The sequence below is a fragment of the Galeopterus variegatus genome, unplaced genomic scaffold (genome assembly GCF_000696425.1).
Source record: "Galeopterus variegatus unplaced genomic scaffold, G_variegatus-3.0.2 Scaffold1148, whole genome shotgun sequence".
Taxonomy (NCBI): domain Eukaryota; kingdom Metazoa; phylum Chordata; class Mammalia; order Dermoptera; family Cynocephalidae; genus Galeopterus; species Galeopterus variegatus.
The window spans coordinates 239409-261773 of NW_007727259.1; the positions used below are offsets into that span (position 1 = coordinate 239409).

A 22365-nucleotide genomic window follows, 5' to 3' on the forward strand; every position below is an offset into this window, starting at 1 on the left:
ACCTCGCTCAGCCAGTGAGCGGGAACCGGTCTGTATGTGGGATCCGAACCCTCGGCGGGAGCGCCGCCGCGCTCCCAAGCGGCACACTGTAGCAGTGTGGGCGGCCCGAACTTTTGTCTATTTTAATTTGTGCGTGATAACCACCTCCCAGCCTCAGCTATCATTTCTTTCCCAGTCTCGTGCCATCCTCCCCTCTTTCCTCAGACCCAAGGTTGGTTTGACTGAAGTGCAAGTCAAGAAGTTCCCCCCAAAAAAACTGCCTTGCAAGGAGTCCCCTGCACAGAATGGAATCAACCACGACACCCACTTACCTTTACCCTTGAAGTTTACCTGCATGTTTCTTCCCTTGTCTTCCAGTCCTCTTTCAATGCAGCTGGCTCTCCCCATATCCACACCAAGAGCCTTTGGGACAGAGAGGACGACTCAGAGCCAGAGAGAAGCACGAGTTCAAAGCACCAGTGGGTGTTGGCAGCTCTCAAAAAGTCTATTTACTGACAACACATACATACTAATATTTACTGATCTCTCAGATGTTTGCAAATGAGGCAAAGCAGTGAGGAGCCGTTCAGAGAGGACGCAGCCATGTATCCAACCCAATACCCATTCATGCAGGGCCAGGTCGTTTCACCTGAAGCTATGAAAGTTCCATCCCATGTCCAGTGCCCAGAGCTGAAAAAGAAGCCTATCCAATTCCATTACATAAACTTTAAATCAGAGGTCATCTATTCATTTTTAACCTATTCCCCATGCTAGCCAGCTGCCAAAAAAAGTATATAATAACCTACCCACTCCAGGCAGTCTTTTCCAGAAAATACCATAGATTATAAAGACTTTCAATGTGGACCACCCATCAACCCTTAAACTCACATTCCAAGCTTAACCACACTATCAGAAAGTTTCTCCTTATGTGTCATCTTCTTCTGTAATTAAAGTAGATTCTAAAAAGCCTCCATCAAGTTCTGAATGATGTGTGCCCTCCGCTGCACAAACATTAAACGCTAGCATTCAATTCTCTGCATTAAGCTCCTGATGCCAGGCAAGTGCCCCAGGGCTCCCTCCAGGAGTGATTATCTTTTATTCAGTGATCCTGGTCAGCCACCTGGAAAAACACCCTGCTGGTTACAGGAAAGACAATTCGCTTCAGTTCTGCCAGAATTGATGGAGAACCCACTATCTGCCAGGCACTGGGCGAGGGCTGAGGGCATGGAGATAAATAATCAGTCTCTGCCCTTTAGGGATTCTCAGGCCTTGAGGGGAGAGGCAGACATGAAAACAAACAAGTACTATACAGTGTGATAAGTTTTGTACCAGCTGCTATGGGAGTACTGATGAGGGATGATTAACTCTGTCTGGGGATTCTCTGGGAAGTCAGGGAAGTCTTCACCAACCAGGTGTCATTTGAATGAGGTTTTGAAGGATGACTAAAATCTTCCCAGAAGAAGGTAGAGAAAACGATTCTAGGTAGAAGGAACTACATACGCAAAGGCAGAGAAGTGAGGAAGGATGTGGTGTGTCTCAGAAACAACTGGCAAGATAGCAGAGGTTCAGAAATGAGGCTGAATGGGAAAAGCAATGGACAGCTCAATCCCAACCATCTCCCCTCCTCAGCCCTTGGGGAGGGGGGAAGGGAAAACAAATTGAAGCTCTGGCTCTATTGCTGCTGAGTCAGCAACATAATTTTTCTACATAAAGATCAGATCCCTAAGTCTTTGTTCTGTGGATGTTCTAGGTCTTCTGCAAGATTATAATCTACTAATAGGAACTGTCTTCTCAAGGAATCCAGGTCTTTTATATTTGAAAAGGCCATTGGTTAGGTCATCCGGAATCTTTGGGCAGTTGTGATATCTGAAATGGGATTACTGCTGATTGGAACTCTGAAGAACCTGATATTTGACAGAGGAGGGAACAAGAGCTCAGAGAGGTGAAGGCACCAGCTGATCTTATCATGGTAGGATAAGCCAGGCCAGCACCCAGCCCTCCTTACTACCCTCAGTGAGTTTCCTCTCTGTATTATTAGTCCGTCTCTGTTGCTTATAACAAAATACCTGGAACTGGGTAATTTATAAGAAAACAAAATTTATTGCTTACAGTTTCGGAGGCTGGAACATATAAAATCCAGGGAACACCTCTAGTGAGGTCTTCTTTGGTGGTGGCTTTAAGGCAATGCAGGGGTCTCACATGGCAGAAAATGACAGAGCAGAGACAGATAGCTCCTCATGCACTCTCCATTTAAAGCCCTCAGAACTATGCCCACGCCCACCATTAAACCACCAACTTAATCACCTCCTCAAGACCCCCACCTTTCAATTACCATAATAGGATTTCCCACCCTCAACAGTTACAGTTGGGATTAAGTTTCGGAGGGACATTCAATCCAAGGCACTCTCCTTCCTTTTATCCCCTTAATTTGCCCAGGCTGGTGCTCTTCATTCAGTGTACATATGATAATTCTTATTATTTCATCCTCTTCAGAAAAAAAAAAGTGTATGGCTTGGTCGAGCTTTGTGAAAACTTGCAGAATCAATTCTTTCCTGAGTAAGGGCTTATTAAACATGAGTGAAATGAACTGAAACTTCTCACAGAACTCTAGGAAAAGCTTGTCTAATACATACCTTATAAATGAGTTTTTAAAATCCCCTTTCAGTCTACCAAAAATTTTGCCAGCCTATAAAATGCTCCCAGGTCTTCTCAAAGCTCTGCCTCTGATAATGTGAGCTATAGGCAACCTAAACTAGGACAGGGATACATTCTCAATTTTTCATAAAACATTTACTTTCCTAGAATCCAATTTCTTTTTAGGCCTGTTCTTTATCTTTCTGGTGCAAGACCTAATTTGCAAAGCTGCTCCCTCATTTCATCCAAACTTGGCTGGCTGCCCTTTGCTAAGAAACCAAGTTTGGAATTTACAATATGAAAACTCCAGAGACCCAGACGAGATCTGAGACAGCCTGCTTGTCTTCTGACAGGCCCACGGTGGCCACCTGCTCAGGTGCTCGAAGACCTGCTGCCCTCTAGTGGCTGGAACCTGGGGTTGCAATAGTGCCTCCACTTGGCAAAAGAAAAAAAGCCTTCTCTTGTTTTAGGGTCCACTGGCTCACTAAATGTGCTCCAAAAGCATTGTCTTCCCCCACAGATCTACTAATTTTAGAGCTGAAAGGTACCTTAATCCAACTGTCATTGTTTTGTTTTGTTTTTTGTTTGTTGTTTCTAAAGAGGAGCCTGAGGATCATAAAGATTAGATCCTTCAGCTAAAGACGCACTCTAGTTAGAGAAGTAGCCAGGAATGGAACCCCCACCCTCATTAGAAGACAGAGAAGGGAGAGGAAGCTGCCATTTGAAATTTAGAAAGACACGTGATGCTACAGATTCTGTGGACTCCAGGGTCCAGGAGGATCCGGGGGGATCCAGGAGGGTCTGGCTGAATGCTGAGTTCCTCCCCACCAGTCACTCCATCCCCTCCATCTTCTGCTTCCCAAGGAAAGTTGCTTTGCCTTTGTCTTAAACACCTTCCTTAGACCAAGGACACAGCACCCCAATGCAGATATAGATTCTTGTCCAAACTTCAACCTAAAGTAACTCAACCTCCCAACCCCAACCTTTGGGCCTCAATTTCCTTGTCCAGAAAATGAGGGAGTTAGACTGGACGCCTTCTAAGATTTCTTTTAGGAATGATAGTTTATGATTGTCTGTTTGCGTCTTGGCATACAAATATCTAGCAGTAGTATTAGACTAGTGGCAACTTGAGGGCAGAGTCTTCACATCCTGAAAGCCTAACTCTATACCTTTGACATATTAAATGTTCAAAAGTATTTATTGATCATAATTAACATATTCAGTGTCTGCTGTGTGCCGGACATGGTACATGTGATCCTTACATATGGCTCTGTGTTGGCTATTGCTACACCGTGAGGTTGTAAAGCACAATATTAAGCACAAGGGCTCTGGGATCAGATTGCCTGTGATCTAGAACTGGTTCTATGCTTCCTATCTGTACATCCTTGGACAAGTGACTCACTCTCTGTGTCTCAATATCCTCATCTGCAAAATGGAAATTAAGTAACAGTGCCTGGCACATTGTAAGTACTCAGTAAATGTTCTTATAAGGTAGACACTATCATCTGGTTTACAGCTGAGGAAATTAAAGCTTAGAGAGCTTAAATAACTTCTAAAACAGCATGGCCTGTAAATGACAGATGTAAGATAATAAGCAAGATCCAAAGCCCATGCTAACTCCTTGAACTCTGTGCTACACTATTCCCCTATTGTTGAATGACCGAATACAAGCACAAGTGAATGAGTAAATGAGATTCTTTATTGCTGATGGCAACGCTATAATAGTTGGCATTTGACTCTTCCCTGAGGCAGATATTGGTACTCAGGATCTGCTTTTCCTTATTCCCTGGGACCAGCTGAGAGAGAAGATGAAAACAATTCTAAAAAAAGAAACAGAAGTATGTGCTCTCTTCAGCAAAGAGTGCTAGGGCTGGGCACTATCAAGATTAGACACATTTAAAGGTCTCCCTGACCTTTAAAAGCTTGCAGTCTAATTGGGGAAACAAATATATGCAATGTCTGGATTAATGCAAGATAGTACATTATTACATCTTAAAACAGGGTGGTACAGATTTGTGTTAAATGAGTTCAGAAAGAACATGGCGCAGACTTGAGCATTCTGAGAAGGCTTCATGGAAGAGAACTCAGGATAAATCTTGAAGAATGAGTAACTTTCTTTGATGTTATCCTTGATTCTTTTCTCTCCTTCATCTCCTACATCCAGTTGGCCAGTCACCAAGGCCTATCAGTTCTTTCCAAATGACTCTCACACCAGTCCCTTACTTTCCAGCCCAGTGGCGATTTTCCCAGTTCAGTCCCTCATTACTTCCTGCCCAGATGTACACCGACATCTATTACTTGTCTCCTTGCTGCCAGCCTTTACCTTTTCAATCCATGCTATCTACCTCTTTGGAATTAGCCTTATTTTATCTTGTCACTGTTGTGATTCATTCATTTCAACTTCCCTTCAACTAATATTTATTGAGCATCTACTGTGTGCCAGGCACCATTCTTCTAGCCACCAGGCATTCAGTGTTGAACAAGACAAGCAAAGAAGATTCTTGCCCCCCTGGGACTTACATCATGATGTTTATATTTTTATTTTTAATTTTTTTAAAACATCAATGGACACCAGTTGCTTTAAAGATTTGAGTTCAGACTTCAGGGGAAGGCTCACCCGATTTGTCCTTCCCTCCCCATCCTCTTCCACCACTTTCACATAGGACTCTTCAGCTGGGCTCACCATCCCCCACACAAACCACATTCATTTCCAACTAAAGCTTTCTTCCTTCCTCGGATCTACCTGCCCAAATCCTTCAGGACCTAATTCTAGCTCCACATCCTCCCCACCCTTCTCTTATATTAGCATTACACGTGTTCCAGTGCCATTCAACTATTTCACATATTGTTGCTTTTCCCCCCACTCACTTTACAAGATTGTAAGCTTCTGGAGGGCTATAACCCTGTTCTATATTTTTCTATCCTGGTCTTCCCTATAGTACCTGGCTCAATATTATGCGAATTAAAGGTTCTTTCTCTTTCTCCTCCTACTTTTTTTCCCTCCTAATGATGACAATTAATTCTGTAAAGCACTTTACCAGAGTTTTCATATACAGTATCTTCCATAAGCTACACAACACCCTTGTATCAATTATCAGTAAGTAATGAATGGATTAATAGGTCAAAAGGAGAAGGCATTACAGGTAAAGGAAATAACATCAGCAAATGTACAAAGACAGGAATGATCCCAGCATGTGCAGAAAGCAGTGGAAACGCAGTCTAGCTGGAGAGAGGAGAGTGAACACTCCAGAAAATTTGGTAGATGAAGAATAAAGATAACAAAAAAACAAAGACAAAACCCAACTCACTGACATGGTTAGCCTTGAGGTGTATTTACATCTAGCCTTTTTTAAAACATTTTTTTCTTTTGCAAAGCTGTAATAAGTGACCATAAAATTTGTCCTACTTTTTTTCACTTAACATTCTAAGCACCGTTCCCTGATGCGACTGAGTCTTCATAACAGCCATTCGTAGTGAATGCATAATATCCCAGAGTGCCTGCATCCTAATTTACTTGCCTCTTTCTCTGTTGTTGGACACATGTTGTTTCCCATTTTATACTATTATAATAAGCACGGCAACAAACCTCTTGTGCAGAGAGAAGAAATGTAAAGAACCCAGATTTTTGGTGAGACCTCAAGCTGCTCTATGAAGGCTCATCTGAGCCTGAAGTGTTTCTGGACTTTTCCGTTACCTGAGCCAGTAAGACTGATCCTTTATTGCATAAGCCAACTGTAGTCACATTTTCTCTGACTTGCAGCCCACCTTGTCCCACCCAACACAAGATTTCCAAGGGCAAGGCCATACTTGTCTTACTGCTGTACCCCTACTTTAATCTTTGATCCAAGCCACAGTGGCCTGCAGAGAGTAGGAACTTAATAAATGTGTGCAGAAAAAAGAATATGAACTCTTTTATGAACTATCCATTCTTATTCTGACCATTGATCTTGTGGGATCTTAGTATTTGTGTCAATTTTTTTGAGCTTATCAATAAAAATGTTGCCTTTTCATCACTATTTTTTTATATTCCTCCTCCTTTAGGCCTTCTTTAGTTTAATTCAGAAATTTCACATTTTTATGAACTAAAATATTTTCCTTCATGGAAATAATTTAATAATAAATAATAAATTAATAATTTTAATAATAAAATTCTAAAATGTAACTCCTTTCAGATATGATATTCAATTGTATTTTCTTCTAGTTTTTCTACAATTAATTTGTAATATTTAATTAATTTATTTAGGTGTCTTGTTAAATAAAGGTTAGAGTTTTTTCCCCCCAAGTTTTTAACCAACTGTTCAAATGCCTTTTCCCCCATTGAGTTGTAATGCTTTTATCGTTTTTAAACGCTTATATAAAATCGAGTCTATTTCTGCCTAGCTAATCTGTTAAATCGATGTATGAGCTATATATTTTATTATTTGCCAAGGCATTTAATACTTCTCCCAATTAAGCTCTCCCTTCAAAATTTTCTTTGCTATTTTCCCTTGTTTATTTTTCAAGGTGAATTTTAAAATAATTATATCCAAGTCTAAAAAGACTTCATTGAATTACAGTGTATTGTAATTACACGAAGGCTTAAAATAAAGGAAGAATTGACATCTTTATGATTTTAATTTTCCCATCCAGGAGAAATCTTCTTCATTAAGTTTTCCCATATTTCTCAACAAAATTTGGTCATTTTCTTCATATAGATTATTGATATTTCAAATAAAGTTTATTGCTAGGTATTTTCTATTTGTTGTTATTTTATGTTGTTTTCTAACTGGGATATTGCTGGTGTAGGTAGGGAAACTTGCATCTTGACAAGACAGACCACTCTACTCTCATTGTTAACGTATTCTTCTGACTCTTTGGAGACTGCTATCATGTTTCCCAGCAGTCTTCTTTTGTCCTAGCTAAATAGTCCCAACTGACAGGATGAAACAGTATTTGGGGAAGATTCAGATGACAGTTGTGAGGAGGGTGACTTGGGGCAGGCATGACACTAAACGTGGGGGATCAGCAAGGCCTGGCTTCAGTAGTGATCCAGACTTAAAGAGATGTGCTAGGGCTGGCTGGTTAGCTCAGTTGGTCAGAGCTCTGCCTTGTAACACCAAGGTCAAGGCTTCAGATCCCTGTATCTGCCAGCCGCCAAAAAAAAAAAAAAAAAAAAAAAAAACTGCTCTTTCCACAGTACGCATTCTCCAGTAGTCAAGTCAGATCGTGAACAGGGTTCCAAGAAGCAGAAAGGTCCTCCACCACACGCAGGAAATTGGGAGAAAAAAATTGCTATCCCAGAAGTCAGCATACAAATTCTAAAATGACCTCTGGGTATTCTGGCCCAAAGTCCGTTTTTCTTCTTTTATCAAATGTGCCTCTTCCCCCGCCCCCCCTTTATTAATTTGGGGAGGGGCATGTCTGAGAGAAATTTCAAAGGAGGAAACATTAGGACATGTCGATAAACTGGATATAAGGGATAAAGGAAGGGAAAGGAGTCAATGATGGCTCAAACATGTCTAGCCTGAATCACTGAAGGGCTATGACTCTACTAAGAGAAAGTGTGAGAGGCTGGCAAGGGCAGACAGTTTGGAAGGAAGTCAATTTTGGACATCCTGACCCTGAGATTATAATATAGACACAGAGAGAAGTCTGTCCTACAGACCAGTATTCTTCAAATTTTTTTCCCACAGTAAGAAATATATTTTACATAGCAGGCCGGTTTGAACACAGACACAAACAGATAGATATAAAACAGACATTGGGTTACAAAACTCCTGCAGACTTAATGCAAGTTTGGGCCTGGAATCCTAGTGAGCGGGAGGAAAGGGCTGGGTGTGTAATCCGCATTGAATTGATAGATTCAGTTATGAGGACTAATGACTTCCTTTCCCTCAGCTGTCTGAGGTCCTGTAGTCTTATACTTGGCGACCAACACCCTGACAGGTAATTAATTATCCTGCCACCATCACCCTCAATCCCATGTTCCAGAGGGCTCCAGGGGAAGAGAGATTCCAGCAGAAACGCCACATACATTTTATTTATTTATTTTTTTAAAAAAAGATGACCGGTAAGGTGATCTTAACCCTTGACTTGGTGTTGTCAGCACCATGCTCACCCAGTGAGCTAACCGGCCATCCCTATATGGGATCCGAACCTGTGGCCTTGGTGTTATCAGCACCGCACTCTCCTGAGTGAGCCACGGGCCGGCCCCGCCACACACATTTTAGAGTTCAAAGTAAGTCTCGCTGCCAATGAACAGGGCACGCTGAGCTAGGAATTACTCACCTTTAAGAAATATCTCCTTTATCCTCAGCCTGGATAAGGATTTTACTTGGAGAAAGAAGGGCTAGAGAATTTTTAGGACTCCAATTTTTGAGTTTCAAGGCCATGGTGCTTAGAACTGGGAGAGGAAGGATAGGGAACAATTTCTCCTTGCAAAGCCAGAGTCCTAAATCCAAGCATGGAAAGGAGGCCAAGAGCCCTAAGCTAACATCTGTTGTTGGGTCACAGCCTAAGCAAGCTCAGGCTCAAGCTCAGCAATGCTTGGCTATGATGAATGAGGGAGCACAGAGGATTACTAGAGGCCTTGCAGAAAACAGCAATACATATTGAAAAGCTGCTTGTCCAGCCCCAAGAACGTTAACCTCCTCAGTCAAAATAAGGTGTTTTAACCTGAGTCATGTCAGAGCATCTTTCCAAAGTGGAAACAACTCAGAGTGAAACATTTCATAGTGAAAGGTACTTTTAAATAGAGATGAAAATGAGCCAATCAATTTTTGGCCTTAGAAATTTAGTTTTTAAAAAGTTCCAATGTACAATCTGGTTGAAATACCATGTCACTCTCAGGCTTTTTTCTGTTCAGGCAAAGGAGTAAATGAAGAGCTAGAAGACAGGGCAGTTGTTCAGGAGGTAAGGAGTGCTCCGGCAAGCTTCTCTTCCCATATTGGGGCTGATGCCCCAGGTTTTCAGGAGACTTTGATGATGGCTGCATGTCTGGGCTTCTCTTAACACCTAGCTCAAAGAGACAGGCTTTCATGGCAAAGGTCCCAGGGAGTCAGACTCAATCCTTCCTCCACAAAATATTACGGCAGCACAGAGGAGCTGGCTTAAAAATGACAAAACACTGACAATAAGCAGGCCGTTGAAGCCAGAAGCTGCCTATTCACCACACCCTTTCTCAGGCCCTGGGCTCTATTTCATTCTCTTCTGGTCCCCATTCTCCATCTCTGATTTAAAAGATTGCCAAGATATAAACCATTTCTCTTCGACTACTTCTTCTTTCCATAGACCATCCTCATCCTCTGTGGCAGGCCCTGTTCCTTTTGGCAGTAGTATACCTAAACTCAGAGGCACTTCTTTGTCCTGGTTCTAGTCTCTGGAATGACTCCAGACCACTTCAGTATCTCCAACTCAGATCTCTGCTCCTCCCACCAAGCCCATGACAATCTCCCTTTCTTGTGTGGCAGTATACTGACTCCTGTATTCCTCCAGCCTTGTGAGTCTTCTTGGCACCTTAGTCAACCCCACCCTACTTCCACCCTGTTAATATTCTGAGAACAAGCACAGTCTAGATATACCCACGCCAAACAAGACTGCCAGCGAAAGAAGAGAGCCACGGGTGTGAGCAGATAGATCCAGGTCTGGAACAGAAGGGGGTTTTCAATGCATTTTGAAGGCTGTAATGTGAATTAGCTGAGAAACAGGAGAAGGGGAAAGAAAAGTAATATGAGAAAATTTTACACTCTTTCTATTAAAGGAGAAAGAGGAGCTAGAAGGGAACAGAGCCAGGGATGAAGAGGGTTGTGTTTCCGATGTCTTTGACCCAGACAGGATTTCTGTAAATTCAGCTATCTCCCCATTTAGCCCTGCAGTCAACTGCCTTCTTGGAAGAAAGAAAAAAAAAATCATTGGACTAATTTAGTGATGGCCAGAGATAGCCAGAAGCTAAACTCTTGAACAGCTGCAGTCAGCATTTCTAGACTGCTTTTCATTTCTGCAAAGGCTGTGGAGTTACTCATCTACCTCCAGGGCTGATTGGTGTATCTCTATGCAATCACAGGACCTCTGCCTCTGACCAGCTCTTTTCCAAATGAGGACACAAAGTGGCCAAGCTTAGGGATCCCACAAGGCCACTGCCCCAGAGAGAGTCAAAGCTAAAGTTAGGGATCACCTCCTATAATGAGGATTCAGACCACAGAGCTGAGCTGCTTCTAACTCCTCTGAATGCCACAAAGTCCTCATATCATAGTGTTTGGGATGTTTGGACTACACCTCCCAGATGTGGACAAAGGAAGGCCCATCTTCAAGAGACACTAAAATTATGTTCCTCCATCCTCCCCCAAAAGTGAAACAAAACCAGGCCAGGAGGTCAGAGACACATTCACATAATTTATTAAATTCACCATACAAAGAATATGCCACAGAAAAAAATATCAGAACTGGAAGGGACATGGAGATGATCTGGTCTGATCCCCTCATTTTACAAATGAGAGAACTGCTTGAAGTCCCGGAACACCATCATGGACAAAGCCAGAACGTGAGCCCAGTTCTGACACACAGAAACACACAAACTTAAGGCTTCTGGTTGTGAGCCAAGTAGAGCCTAAAGACTTCATCCACATTTAGTTTTAAGTTTTCTATTTTCTATAGTACCACATTCTTATGCTTATCTACTTCTTGAGGCTGCAGGAAGAGCCCTAAAGAAAACAAGATGAGCTGCGGAGTCATTCAGGAAAAAAAGACGAATTATGGAGCACAGGAGTTAAGAGGGGTTAGGGGAAGAACCCATCCCCAACCCCAAGATTTCTGATCACCCTCTTGCCCCAAACAATATACACTCAGACCCCAGTGCATCAAGGCAAGTATACCTGCCTTCCTGAAGTACAGATCAAGTTTGGAGAAGGAAGGGAAAAGAACCAGGCAGAGAAAAGGGAATGAAATATTCATAACAATGTCATTCTGAAATCAACAAGTCCAAAGAGAACACTGTTCCCAATTTCAAGCAAATCCAAACACCATAAGAGAAGGCTGTAGCACTTTGTTATTAAATCAATTATGAGATATAAGCAAAAACACCAATAAGTTAGCAAAATAAATAGTGAAAGTTTTGCTGGGACTGATGTAACCCAGTGAAAACATCATTTTTATGTTCTGGGTCAAGAAAACTGAAGTGTGCCTTGTGGTGCACCTTAGGGGAAAACCCTAAGAGATTATGGGAGTTTTCACAGCAGACAGAAGTCACACATAACTGTCTATGGACCTAGAGAATCTTTCTGCTAAAAGCTACTCCCTGAATGTACATTCCCTTCTCCCCAAAAGCCAAGATTGCCCAGACAAAGCTGAGGTTCACTGACTCTGACCAGGCCTGGACAGGTCGCGCCACTGTCTGTGTGTAGGTGGCCCAGGTCGGCATGGGCTGACGGTGGAGCAAGTAGAAAAACAAACAGTTTGTTGCTAAAGAACTGAGCTGTGTTTGTGGAAGGAATTTCATTACCCCAGGACATGCTTCAATCACCCTGGACATCTGTGCCTCCAGCTTCTAAGGCTTAGGCAAACTTGCCACCTCTCCCAAGCCTGGCTCCTGGGGCAGCTGGACTCCAGTCTATAACAGAAGGGATGCACTGCTACAGAGAAAAATAGTAGCTATAGGAATAAGTGTACTGCCCTAGCCCCTGCTGGCAAGATAGCATCTTCCAAAGGACTGCAGCATCCAGAGGAGGTGCTCGTGCTCCATCTGTCCAACACACAGAGGACAGGAGGGAACAGCAGCACACATGAGCCCCAAACACTAGGTGCAGCCAGGGAATAGTCAAGAAGTCAAAGTCAGTGCTAGCAGCCTACTGGGGCGGTGGGCTTCTCCACAGGTGACAGGCAGCAGCAATGGCAGCATCCATCTCCTCGCAGCTCATGTTTCCACCACTCGGATGAGAGGCATGGGCTTAGGGCTGGGGGGCTTGGATATCCTAATGCTGAAGAGAAAGTTGGAAACACTGAGTGCTGTGTCATTACCCACCCTTCACAGAGCTTCCCCTTCACGTTTGCCTCGGGAATCTTACACTTCAGTGCTGGCTGACCTCTTAGATTCCCAGTGCTTTGACACAGCAATTTTGAGTGACATCTAAAGATTTGGGGCATGAAACACTTGTATGGTGGCAGGGGTGATGAAAAGAAGGGGGCAGTTAACTGTGAAATGGATATAGCTGTGCTTCTTGATTTTTTTCAAGGTCTTGGGCCCTTTGGTGAATTTCTTGGAAGCAAAAGACCCTGTCCCTAGAAATATGCAAATATTAAAAATAAAATTTACATACAGTTTTAGGAGTTTTATATACCTCTAGAAAACACGCATGGACCTCCTTGGGTTCATGGTATCAGGCTGTACTCTAACTAGGTTAGAAAACAGTTCTGGTGGAGAATGGGTCAGATTAGAGACCAAGAGAGGAAAGTTGGTTCAAAAAAGCCTTGTCCTTAGGGCCGGCCTGTGGCTCACTCAGGAGAGTGTGGTGCTGATAACACCAAGGCCACGGTTCGGATCCTATATGGGGATGGTCGGTTAGCTTACTTCTGAGAATGTGGTGCTGACAACACCAAGTCAAGGTTTAAGATCCCCTTACTGGTCATCTTTAAAAAAAAAAAAAAAAAAAAAAAAAGCCTTGTCCTTGCCTTAGCACTTAAGGTTTCACATAGCTCTGTCCCGCCTTCCTTCCCTTCCTACCTGCCCACCCTATACACACTCACCTGCCCAGGTTCTCTGTCTTGGCCCGGGTCTGGGTGCTGAAATTGGCATGACTGATTTGTTTTTCTATTAGGTGTTCCATCCGGTCGTGCATCTCTAAATTCTATAATATAAGCTATGGGATTAGAATTGGCCTTTTTCTGGCTTGTTATGTGTCACAGTTAGCTAGCTCATTCTGGGCTTTCCACCACTGTTTGTGCTGCTGTTGCCCCCACCCCTATCATGCAAGCCACCAACTGATGTCTTCTCCCCCTCTTCATTACTATAGATTGCTCTCTTCCTCCAATATCTGCTCCTCAATGACTGTGCAACAATGATCACTTCCTGCATATACTCTGTATACATTTCCTGTATGTAATTCTTTGTTGTCAGTTGAGATATTCACTTATCTTTGATGATATGCTATTCTATAAAGAATTCTTAGGTCTATTTTTTTTTAAAAATATATTTTATCTCTAACTCTAGAGTGCGAACTCCCTAAAGATAAACAACCCTGTCTCCCATTTATCTCCCCCATTAAAAGGGATCTTCACACACAGGCTGCAAAGTGATCTACAGGTAGTCAAGGGAAAGAAAGGGCTCTGTAGCAAAGAGGAAATTAGACTAGGATGACATGCGGCTTGCACCATGTGATATGTCCCTTGAGGGCAGGGGCAGGTCTCACTATTGTTAGCAATTCCCTGAAGGTTCTCAGAAAATGTTTACTCAACTAAACTTAAGATCAATCAACCATATCATACACTCACTTCTGAGCAGCAGCTAGATAAGACCAAGACCACCTTTCCTTCCCTTATGTCTAGTCTTCTCTTCAAGAGCCCTGCTCTCCTGCCGGAGCTGCCCAGCACACACACCTCTGCCTCCAGATAGGCGACTTTCTCCTTGAGCTCCTGGATGGTGGCATCCTTTGACTGGATCACAGCTTTTGAATTCTGGAGCTGCAACGATACAGGAGACACTGGAGCTCATTTTGCAATGACTCATTACACACTCATCAAACCTCATCCCAGCTGCTGGGGAAGCCAGCAGACATGAAAGTCAGAGCTCTGCAACTCTCATGTGACTTAATTAGCTTTTCTACAAAAACTTCATTTTAGTCAATATTAAACTCTTCATTATTCCAGGGGTGGGGGAGTGTGTGTGTGTGAGGGGAACACCACTCTGATAATCCAAAACAACGGATAATTCAACACCCATTCCATTTGGCTTGGAAAATACAAATTATTTATTCATTCGAGAAATATTTATTGAATGCTTATTATATAACAGTCCCTGTTCTAAAAAATGGGAAACAGCTGAAAACAAAATAGACAAAACGGAGCTGACATGAAACAAATATGCCCTCCCAATTAGGGGATTTTATGTTCTCAAAACAATTCTGCAAATGTTCATATCCTAAGTATGCTACCCTAAAGTTCAGGTGGGGTAAGGCAAATCTGCCATGAGGCAGAAAGATTGGACAACTGTACACTGATAACTGAGTTCATAAACTCAATTAATCAATCACTAGCACTCTTCACAGAGTGTAGGGGAGACTAACCTTTTCCTTCCATTCCCGTTGGAGAGTGAAGCCAAATGCCCAAAAATGTAGGGGAAAGATGGAAGAAAAGCAAATCCTAATAACCCAGCCCCTAGTAATTGGTAGCTATAAATGTTTTATGGGAAATGCATGAGTATAACCCAAGCTCCCTGGGAGAGTAGTAAATAAAAACACAGACTTGGGGTAACACTCTAGGGAAGGCTAAGATCTGACCCTGCTTACCTGTTCTATCATTTGTCGGACTTTCCGCTGCTGGCTCTTGAGCATGTCATCCAAGTGATGGATCTTCTCCCGCAACCCAGCCACTTCCTTTTCCAGGGTAGCAGTCCTGGAGATAAAGACCAGAGGCTGAGGCAAGGGGAAAAGATGCCTTCTCTACCCAGCCACAAGAAGAACCTTGGACTTGGGAGGTTCCCATCAGGTGTAACTCCCTCCACCTGATCCCCAGCAGTCTGCCCTAAAGAATAAGTGGTGGGACATCTTAATATGTCACACTGGAAACATCCTCAGTGATCATCTAGTCCAGATGAAGAAATTGTGGCTCAGAAAGTCATTCTGGATAGCTTCAGAGGGTAAAACTAGAACCCTCTAAATAGGTAGATGATCCAGGGAAGGAGTTTTTATATTAACACAGGAAAGACTTCCTCAGTACTAAAGCTGTCAGAAAGTGGGCTGCCTCATGTTTAATGAGCTCCCCATTACTGGAAAGATTCAAGTAGGAGCTGGGATTATATTATACCCAACAGCATCCAGCTTTTGGCAGGGATTTTATATCAGGAGGTAGATAAGGTCTGAGGATCCCCAAAGCCTCTCCACACAACTCTGTTTTTTAGTCTCCCAGTTCCTGCTGTTGCTTCCTTTGCATCTTCTAAGCAAACTGAATCAAAATTCCCAAGTCCGTGTGACATAAGAAATACACATTTGGTCTCTGCTTCTAGTTCCTGACATGAAGCTCCTAAAACTTTTGTAATCTCCTCAGTACAGGGGTGATAGGAGCATGTTTTGTTATATTTGGTCTTAGTCCCCAGTTCCTGAAAAGGAGACCTTTGGAATCTCTGGAAGTGATGCGTATCTTTTTGTATGCTAAGGAGATGATTCGTGGCTGGGGTCCCTAGACAGCTTCAGGCTGGAAGAAGCAGGTAGCCAGAAAGACCAAGGCATGATTCAGCCCCACCCCATCCCCAACCTCTGGGGTGGGGATAGAGGCTGGAGACTGAGTTAATCACCAATGGCCAATGATTTACTCAATCACAGCTATGTAATGGAACTTCCATAAAAACCCTAAACAAAGGAGTTCGGAGAGCTTCCAGGTTGGTGAACACATCCACATGTTGAAATGGTGGCACATCCCAACTCCATGGGGACAGAAGGTCCTGCACCCTTCCAGATCTCAGATTTTGCCCTATGTATCATGCCCTCTTCATCTGTCTGTTCATTTGAATCTTTATAATCTACTTTATAATAGACCAGTAATAGTAAATAAAGTGTTTGCCTGAGTTCTATGAGCCATACTTCAAATTATTGAACCTGAGGAGGGGATTATGGGCACTCCTGATTTGTAGCCAGGTCAGACAGAAGTGTCGGTACCCTTGGACCCATGACTTGTGACTGGCGTCAGGATGGGGTACAATGAAACCTGAGCCACCCCACGTTCTTCCTAAACTTCAAACATTTTAAGTTTTTCCCCTCAGCTTACCAATGCCCTATTTCTCAGTCTCTTTTTATTTAGAAAGTCAGCATTTATAGTGCATAGCTATTACCTGCCATTCCCAAACCCTGGTTTTGGATTATCTATTCCTTTTTATTTCTCTTGCTCCTCCCATCTCTTGGTCTGCCCATGAGCACCTCCACCACAGAGGAAGTAGTGCTGAGTAATTTAAAGTTTCTGATATGAAGTCAAGTCAGAAAGGAGGCTACAATAAGATGTCTGCATTTTCCATGCCAAGAAGGTCAAATCTGAGTTATCTTAAAGGAGAGAAAATGACCCCAGGAGACTGATATGTCCTCAAAGGCAAGGATCATGTCTGTTAATCTTGTAATTACTTAGAAGGTCCTTCATGTCATGTCCGTTGAACTAAAAAAGGTCCAACTTACACAATGGCAATCAGACCCCATAATACTGGTGTTAAATTTGATTTACCATTTGAGATATTATTTATGAATTGCCAACTGCATAAAGAATTTCCAAATTGCTGAAGATCCAAAAAGCACAATCTTTGCTCTGCAGATTTTATTGCTTTGGGGCCTCTGATCCCCTGTGATCAGAGGGAATTTGCAAAACCCTCTAACCTTGGAGGTAGAAAGGATCTCAGTGATGCTCTATATACCACTGCTGACAGGTGGTTCTCTGTTTCTATCTGAACTGCTTCAAGTAACAAGAAGCTCAGTATCTCCTCCTGAAGCCACTCATTTTATTTTTCATCAGCACGACTTATAAAGAAGTTATGCGATTTACCCTCAAGTAGTACACAGTTGGTTTGTTTTTTTCTTTGGCGGGGAGGAAACTGTGATAAAACACATCCAGAGTAATAACCTATGGAATGCCATGCTGCAACAGCAGATGCTTTACCAGCTCTCATTTGACCTTGGCTCTAAAACCCTAAAAGCCTTTTCTTTAGGTTACTAACCCATGGAAAATGAACTCCCCGTAGATGGCAGCTTTCCGAACAGTATCTCCCTGGGTGGGGCTCCACCCTGAGCAATCACATTATGAGTCAGAGCTGGAAGATCTGACATCAGCACCAGCTTCCTCCCCAGACCTGGCCACTGTGGGAGCTGCAGACTACATGGTCCCCATCTCCCCACTACCCCAACTTCACAGTGAACAAGGACCCTTACTTTTCTTGTTGTGCTTGGCAGTCAGTGTTCTTGCTCCGAAGTTCCTCTAAGGCCAATTCCCCTTCCCTGACTTTTGTCAGTAAGGCCTGATGCTCCTGGGTGGGCCAAAGGAAAGGAAATCCAGGATGAGAAGATGGCAACAGTTTCTGTGTTTGGTGAGATGGCACTAGGGCTCTGGGACAGCTGCCAAAGAGCAACAAGTCAAGCTGGTTTGCTGGGGTGCCCTCCCCTGTCAGGGATAGCCCTTCCCACCCTCAGCACACAGAAACTTCCCAGCCTCACCCAGCTGCCCAGGGGAAGAACCTGGCTCTGTTTTACGCAGGCCCACCTGCCAGTTGTGGCAGCCAGTCCCTGAGAAACTCAGTGGGGTGGCTTCTTGGCAATAGTCTTCAAAAGCCCAAAAGGGGCAGCTGTAGAAGAACCTGACTAAAGTGGAAATGGATTTAACTCTAGTCAGGGGGAGGCTGAAGCTAGCTGAGAGAAAGGCCTTCCCATTCCTTAAAGTCTATAAGGTATTCAAAGGGATTTGTGAAAGGAAGTTGTAAAGTGTGTTGTTTTTTTTTGGAGCTGCTTGCAAAAGGAGTCTCAGCAACCATCTCACTCAATCCCTGGGCCCCTTCCAGCCCTGGAGCCTCTGCACTGATAAGCAAGACTCCACAATTACCGTCTCCATCCCCAGCAAGCGCCGCTGCAACTCTCTGACTTCTGCCTCTTTCTGCTCCACTCTCTCCTCCTCTCTCTGAAGGGCAACATTACTCTGTTCTGCTTCTCTCTGGTACTGGGTGAGTGTGACCTGTGACATAGGATGGAGAGGTGTTAAATGGTAAGGGAAAAAAGAGCAAACTGCATGAAAACTGTAGAAGAGAACCCAGGAACCTGGGGCGGCTCTGGAACCACAATGGGAGAAAGGAAGTGACCCTGACAAGCACATCCCACCTCCCATTCACTGTTCAGGACCACCTCAGATGATGCCAGCAGATTAACTCTATTTCCAGGGTTAATTGGCATACAGTTGATTGAGCTCTACTTTAAAGTGACAGCTGGAACCCACAAGCACCAACCACTTCAGGTGGCTGACTTCAACATCCCCACAAATCCTCCAGTGCCACTTGAGCTTAATTCAATGCTGTGGCTTTCACTCCAGGAGAGGATATCTCCATGTCCTTCCTTCTGCTTCTACAACTCCTCCCCACCCTTACTTCAAGCAAAATGTCAGAGCCCATGTACAAAAGCCAAAATGACATTTGGAAGGGCTACTAAGCACCAGGAAGAATTTGTCTTTTATCAAAGATGAGAAGCCAATTTGGAAAGGATAGAAGCAGAATTTTAGAATGTTAGAATGAGAAAGTAAAGTAAGGACTTGCCTCCTTTCCTCCCACCTGCACCTTGCCAACTCCTACTCATCCTTCAGGTCTCTCTTAGACACCCCTTCTTCCAGGGAACCTTCTGAGCCTGGGGGAGGAGCCCTTGCTTTGTGTGTCTACAGAGGACACACAGCCCTCCCCTCTCATAGCACTGAGGGGATTTTGCCCAGTCACTCGTGTGCACCCCTAAAAAGACTGTCGGCTTCATAACAGCACAGACCTGAGCACTGTACATTCCCAGAGCTCCAAACAGTACCTAGCTCACAGTAACTGTTCAATAAAATTGTGAATGGAACTGAGGTTCATCTAGTCCAACCCTCTCCCTTCACAAGTAAAAGTCAACTGACCTATTGAAGGTTACACAGCTAGTGAGTGACAGCACCAACGCTAGGACCCAGCTACTTCTCTGTCCATTTGATGCTTTCCAGTTACCCACACTGACTCCTCGTCATTTACTAAAGAACTCAGGTAACACACTTCTGGAAAGCCTAGCTAACCCTGGGAAAACAGAACACCAGAAGCCAGTTTGTCTGGCCCCTCCTTAAGTCAGAACCAGGAAGGAGAAAGCACAGACAGGATAATGTGTGATGGGACATGTCCATGCTACACACCAGCCTTGTCCAGGGCTTGCTGCAAACCCTTCCTGATAGCAAGCAGCCAGTAGATAGCAAGCAGCCATGAAGCATGGGGAAACCCATGCTTCATGGAAGGTTATTTTCATGGTAATTGATGACCTTGCCCTTCCTACCCCCAGGTTGAGAAAAGTAGACCAGAGAGTCCAATTCACTAGAAGAGACTGAGAAAAGTCCTCAAATGACCAATATTAGCGCAAAATACACAAGAACTTAAAAACAAGGCCTTTCATTTCTGTACACAAACACTGCATCCAGGCTGATATGTGCTCAGAGCACAGTGTTAATGGGGCCATGGTCCTATCCCTGCACCCACTGCAGGGTCACAAAGATTAAAATAAAAATACAGACTCCCTTTCCACATCTGTCCTTGTAGCTCCAGCCATCCCTGACCCCAAAGGAACCACTTTAATTATAAGAGGGTGTGCCAACCTTCCCTAATAATGGGAACAGCCCAAGGAGCACCTCCTATTGCAGGTGGGTGCTGGCACCATGGAGTTAAGGAATAGTCCCTCTAAACCATGGGCAGTTGGCTGCAGCCATCAGGGGTCTCTAGCCTTGGGCTCTGAAACCCAGATCAGCAGACTCCCCTGTGTATGATCAAACCAACAGATATTTCTGTAATTTCCATAACTTTATAATGCCTCTCAGTGCAGAAATTTCTTTCCAAAATTCACAACCTTGTCAGTGCTTCAGCCTCAATCTACCCTTCCTCCTGTTTTACTCCAAGAATGTAGGTAACTGCTGGTCACCAAACTGATAGATACATCACCAACCAAACTATCCAAATGTTGAATCTGAAACAGATGCAGCAAACTCCTTTACCTACTTTGTTCTGAGACCACAAACTAATCTTAGTATTACCCTAAGTCCAAACTATTTACAATAGGAAAATCTGCTTGTTAAACTGATGACTAAATACATAATATCTTCTATTTCTAAAACCCTTTAGAACAATAAAGTGTTCTCATATATATTACCTCACTCAATCTGCACAGCAAACTTGTGAGGTGTACTTCATGTATACTTCATGATCCTTTCTACACAAGTTGAAACTGATGCTTAAATTACTTGCTCAAATAAGACTTCACTAACTTAGTAGCAGTTTATCATTCCCGGTGCCCTTCTTCCTCACTCTCTCTCCTCCCAAAAGTTCTCTTTCTTAGTTCCATGAAAAGAAGAGTAAGGCTGGCCTTCTTTCCATCAGCTCCCAGCATGCCTAGGCAGGATATAATCCTATCATAACATATTCATGACATAAATAAAACTCACTTGTGGATGAACAAGAGCAGATAACAGATGGTTAATCTCACATAGTTAGAAAACTACCAGTGTACCTCATTTTGTACTTAAAGAATTTTCTAGAAAGTATGGAAGACCTCACATGCTTTTATTTATTTTTTTTCTAATTTTGTTAAATAATTACATTGAAATTTATTTGACAATTTGTGAAGCAATTTATTTTGAAAAAGGAATTCCTATAGCATAAAAATTTCTTTAGGAAGCTTCCATATGATAACTAAACTGGTCCCTCAGTATTCCACAGAATTTTTATTCTCTGGTCAGTTTTTTTTTTTTCATCCTCCGAAATTTCTATTTTAGACTTTCTCCACTTTCCATCAGCTTTCCCCTCTCACCACACTGCCATTTTACTCTGAGCAAATGACCTTAATTTCTGTTTCACAGAGATGCTGCTGACACTTACGTTGTTGATATTCACATCTCATTTTTATCTCCATCCTCTTCCTTTTACTAGCTTCTTCTTGTCAGCATTTAAACATACATATATCATGCTACTCTTCCATGTGTTCTCTGCTTTTCTGTCTCACAAGCTTTCTTTCAGTTTTTCACATCCCATTTTCCTTTCTCCTTTAGGGCCTTTGTGCTCAATTTATGCCTGGAATTCTCTTTACACTTCTTATTAAAACAGATGCTGCAGCTTACGTCTATTTCATCCTAAAATTATATTCTCCCATTTATCAGAAATCGCTGAAATAAATATATAATTTTTTTTAGGCACCCTTTCTTAAAAATTGGTGTGTATTTTAAAAACTTTATTATATTGATAAGTTGAATTTTTTTTTTTTTTTGTCCTTTTTGAGACTGGCCGCACTGCGCTCAGCCAGTGAGCGCACCGGCCATCCCTATATAGGATCTGAACCCGCGGCGGGAGCGCTGCTGCACTCCCAGCGCTGCACTCTCCTGAGTGCGCCACGGGCTCGGCCCAGATAAGTTGAAATTTAAAAAAAAAATTTTTTTTTAAACTTTTTACAAAGCACCTTTGCCATTCCTACCTATATGAGGTTCCTTCAATTTTTTTTCTCCCAAATTCTTTTCTTTTCTTTTCTTTTTTTGAGCCCCCTTTATTTTTATTTATTTATTTTTAATCAGTACAGTCTAAAATGTTCTTGGGGTTGGGGAAGGGGGTGGGGCTGGCCCACAGCTGATTCTGTTGCTGGTCTGGTTATGATGGGGGGTGGGGCTAAAGCCCTGGGGGAGTTCCCCCTACTGCCCCCCACCCAGGCTTCTGGCTCCATCGATGGCCTGGGGGCTGTCAGCAGTGGGCAGGGCCAAGGCCCTTGGGGGGGCTTCCCTCACATACTTTTAGTAGTAGGGGGCTTTCATTCTCTATAGATTTCTGTATTTTTTAAATCTTCTAATCTTTTT

At 43.1% G+C, this 22365-nt stretch overlaps 1 protein-coding gene across 1 annotated transcript in view; it reads right to left on the reverse strand.

Annotated features, from left to right (window-relative positions):
* Positions 1-11909: 11909 nt before the first annotated feature.
* TUFT1 (tuftelin 1) overlaps positions 11910-22365 on the reverse strand; it is a 39080-nt gene continuing 28624 nt past the window's right edge. Inside the window, exons 7-12 of the mRNA XM_008575159.1 lie at positions 18367-18495; positions 17703-17797; positions 15087-15192; positions 14179-14262; positions 13330-13430; positions 11910-12563 (exon numbers count right to left, since the gene is read on the reverse strand). Of these exons, the coding sequence (XP_008573381.1) occupies positions 12500-12563; positions 13330-13430; positions 14179-14262; positions 15087-15192; positions 17703-17797; positions 18367-18495 (579 nt within the window). The 3' untranslated portion in view covers positions 11910-12499. The remainder of the gene's footprint in view (positions 12564-13329; positions 13431-14178; positions 14263-15086; positions 15193-17702; positions 17798-18366; positions 18496-22365) is intronic.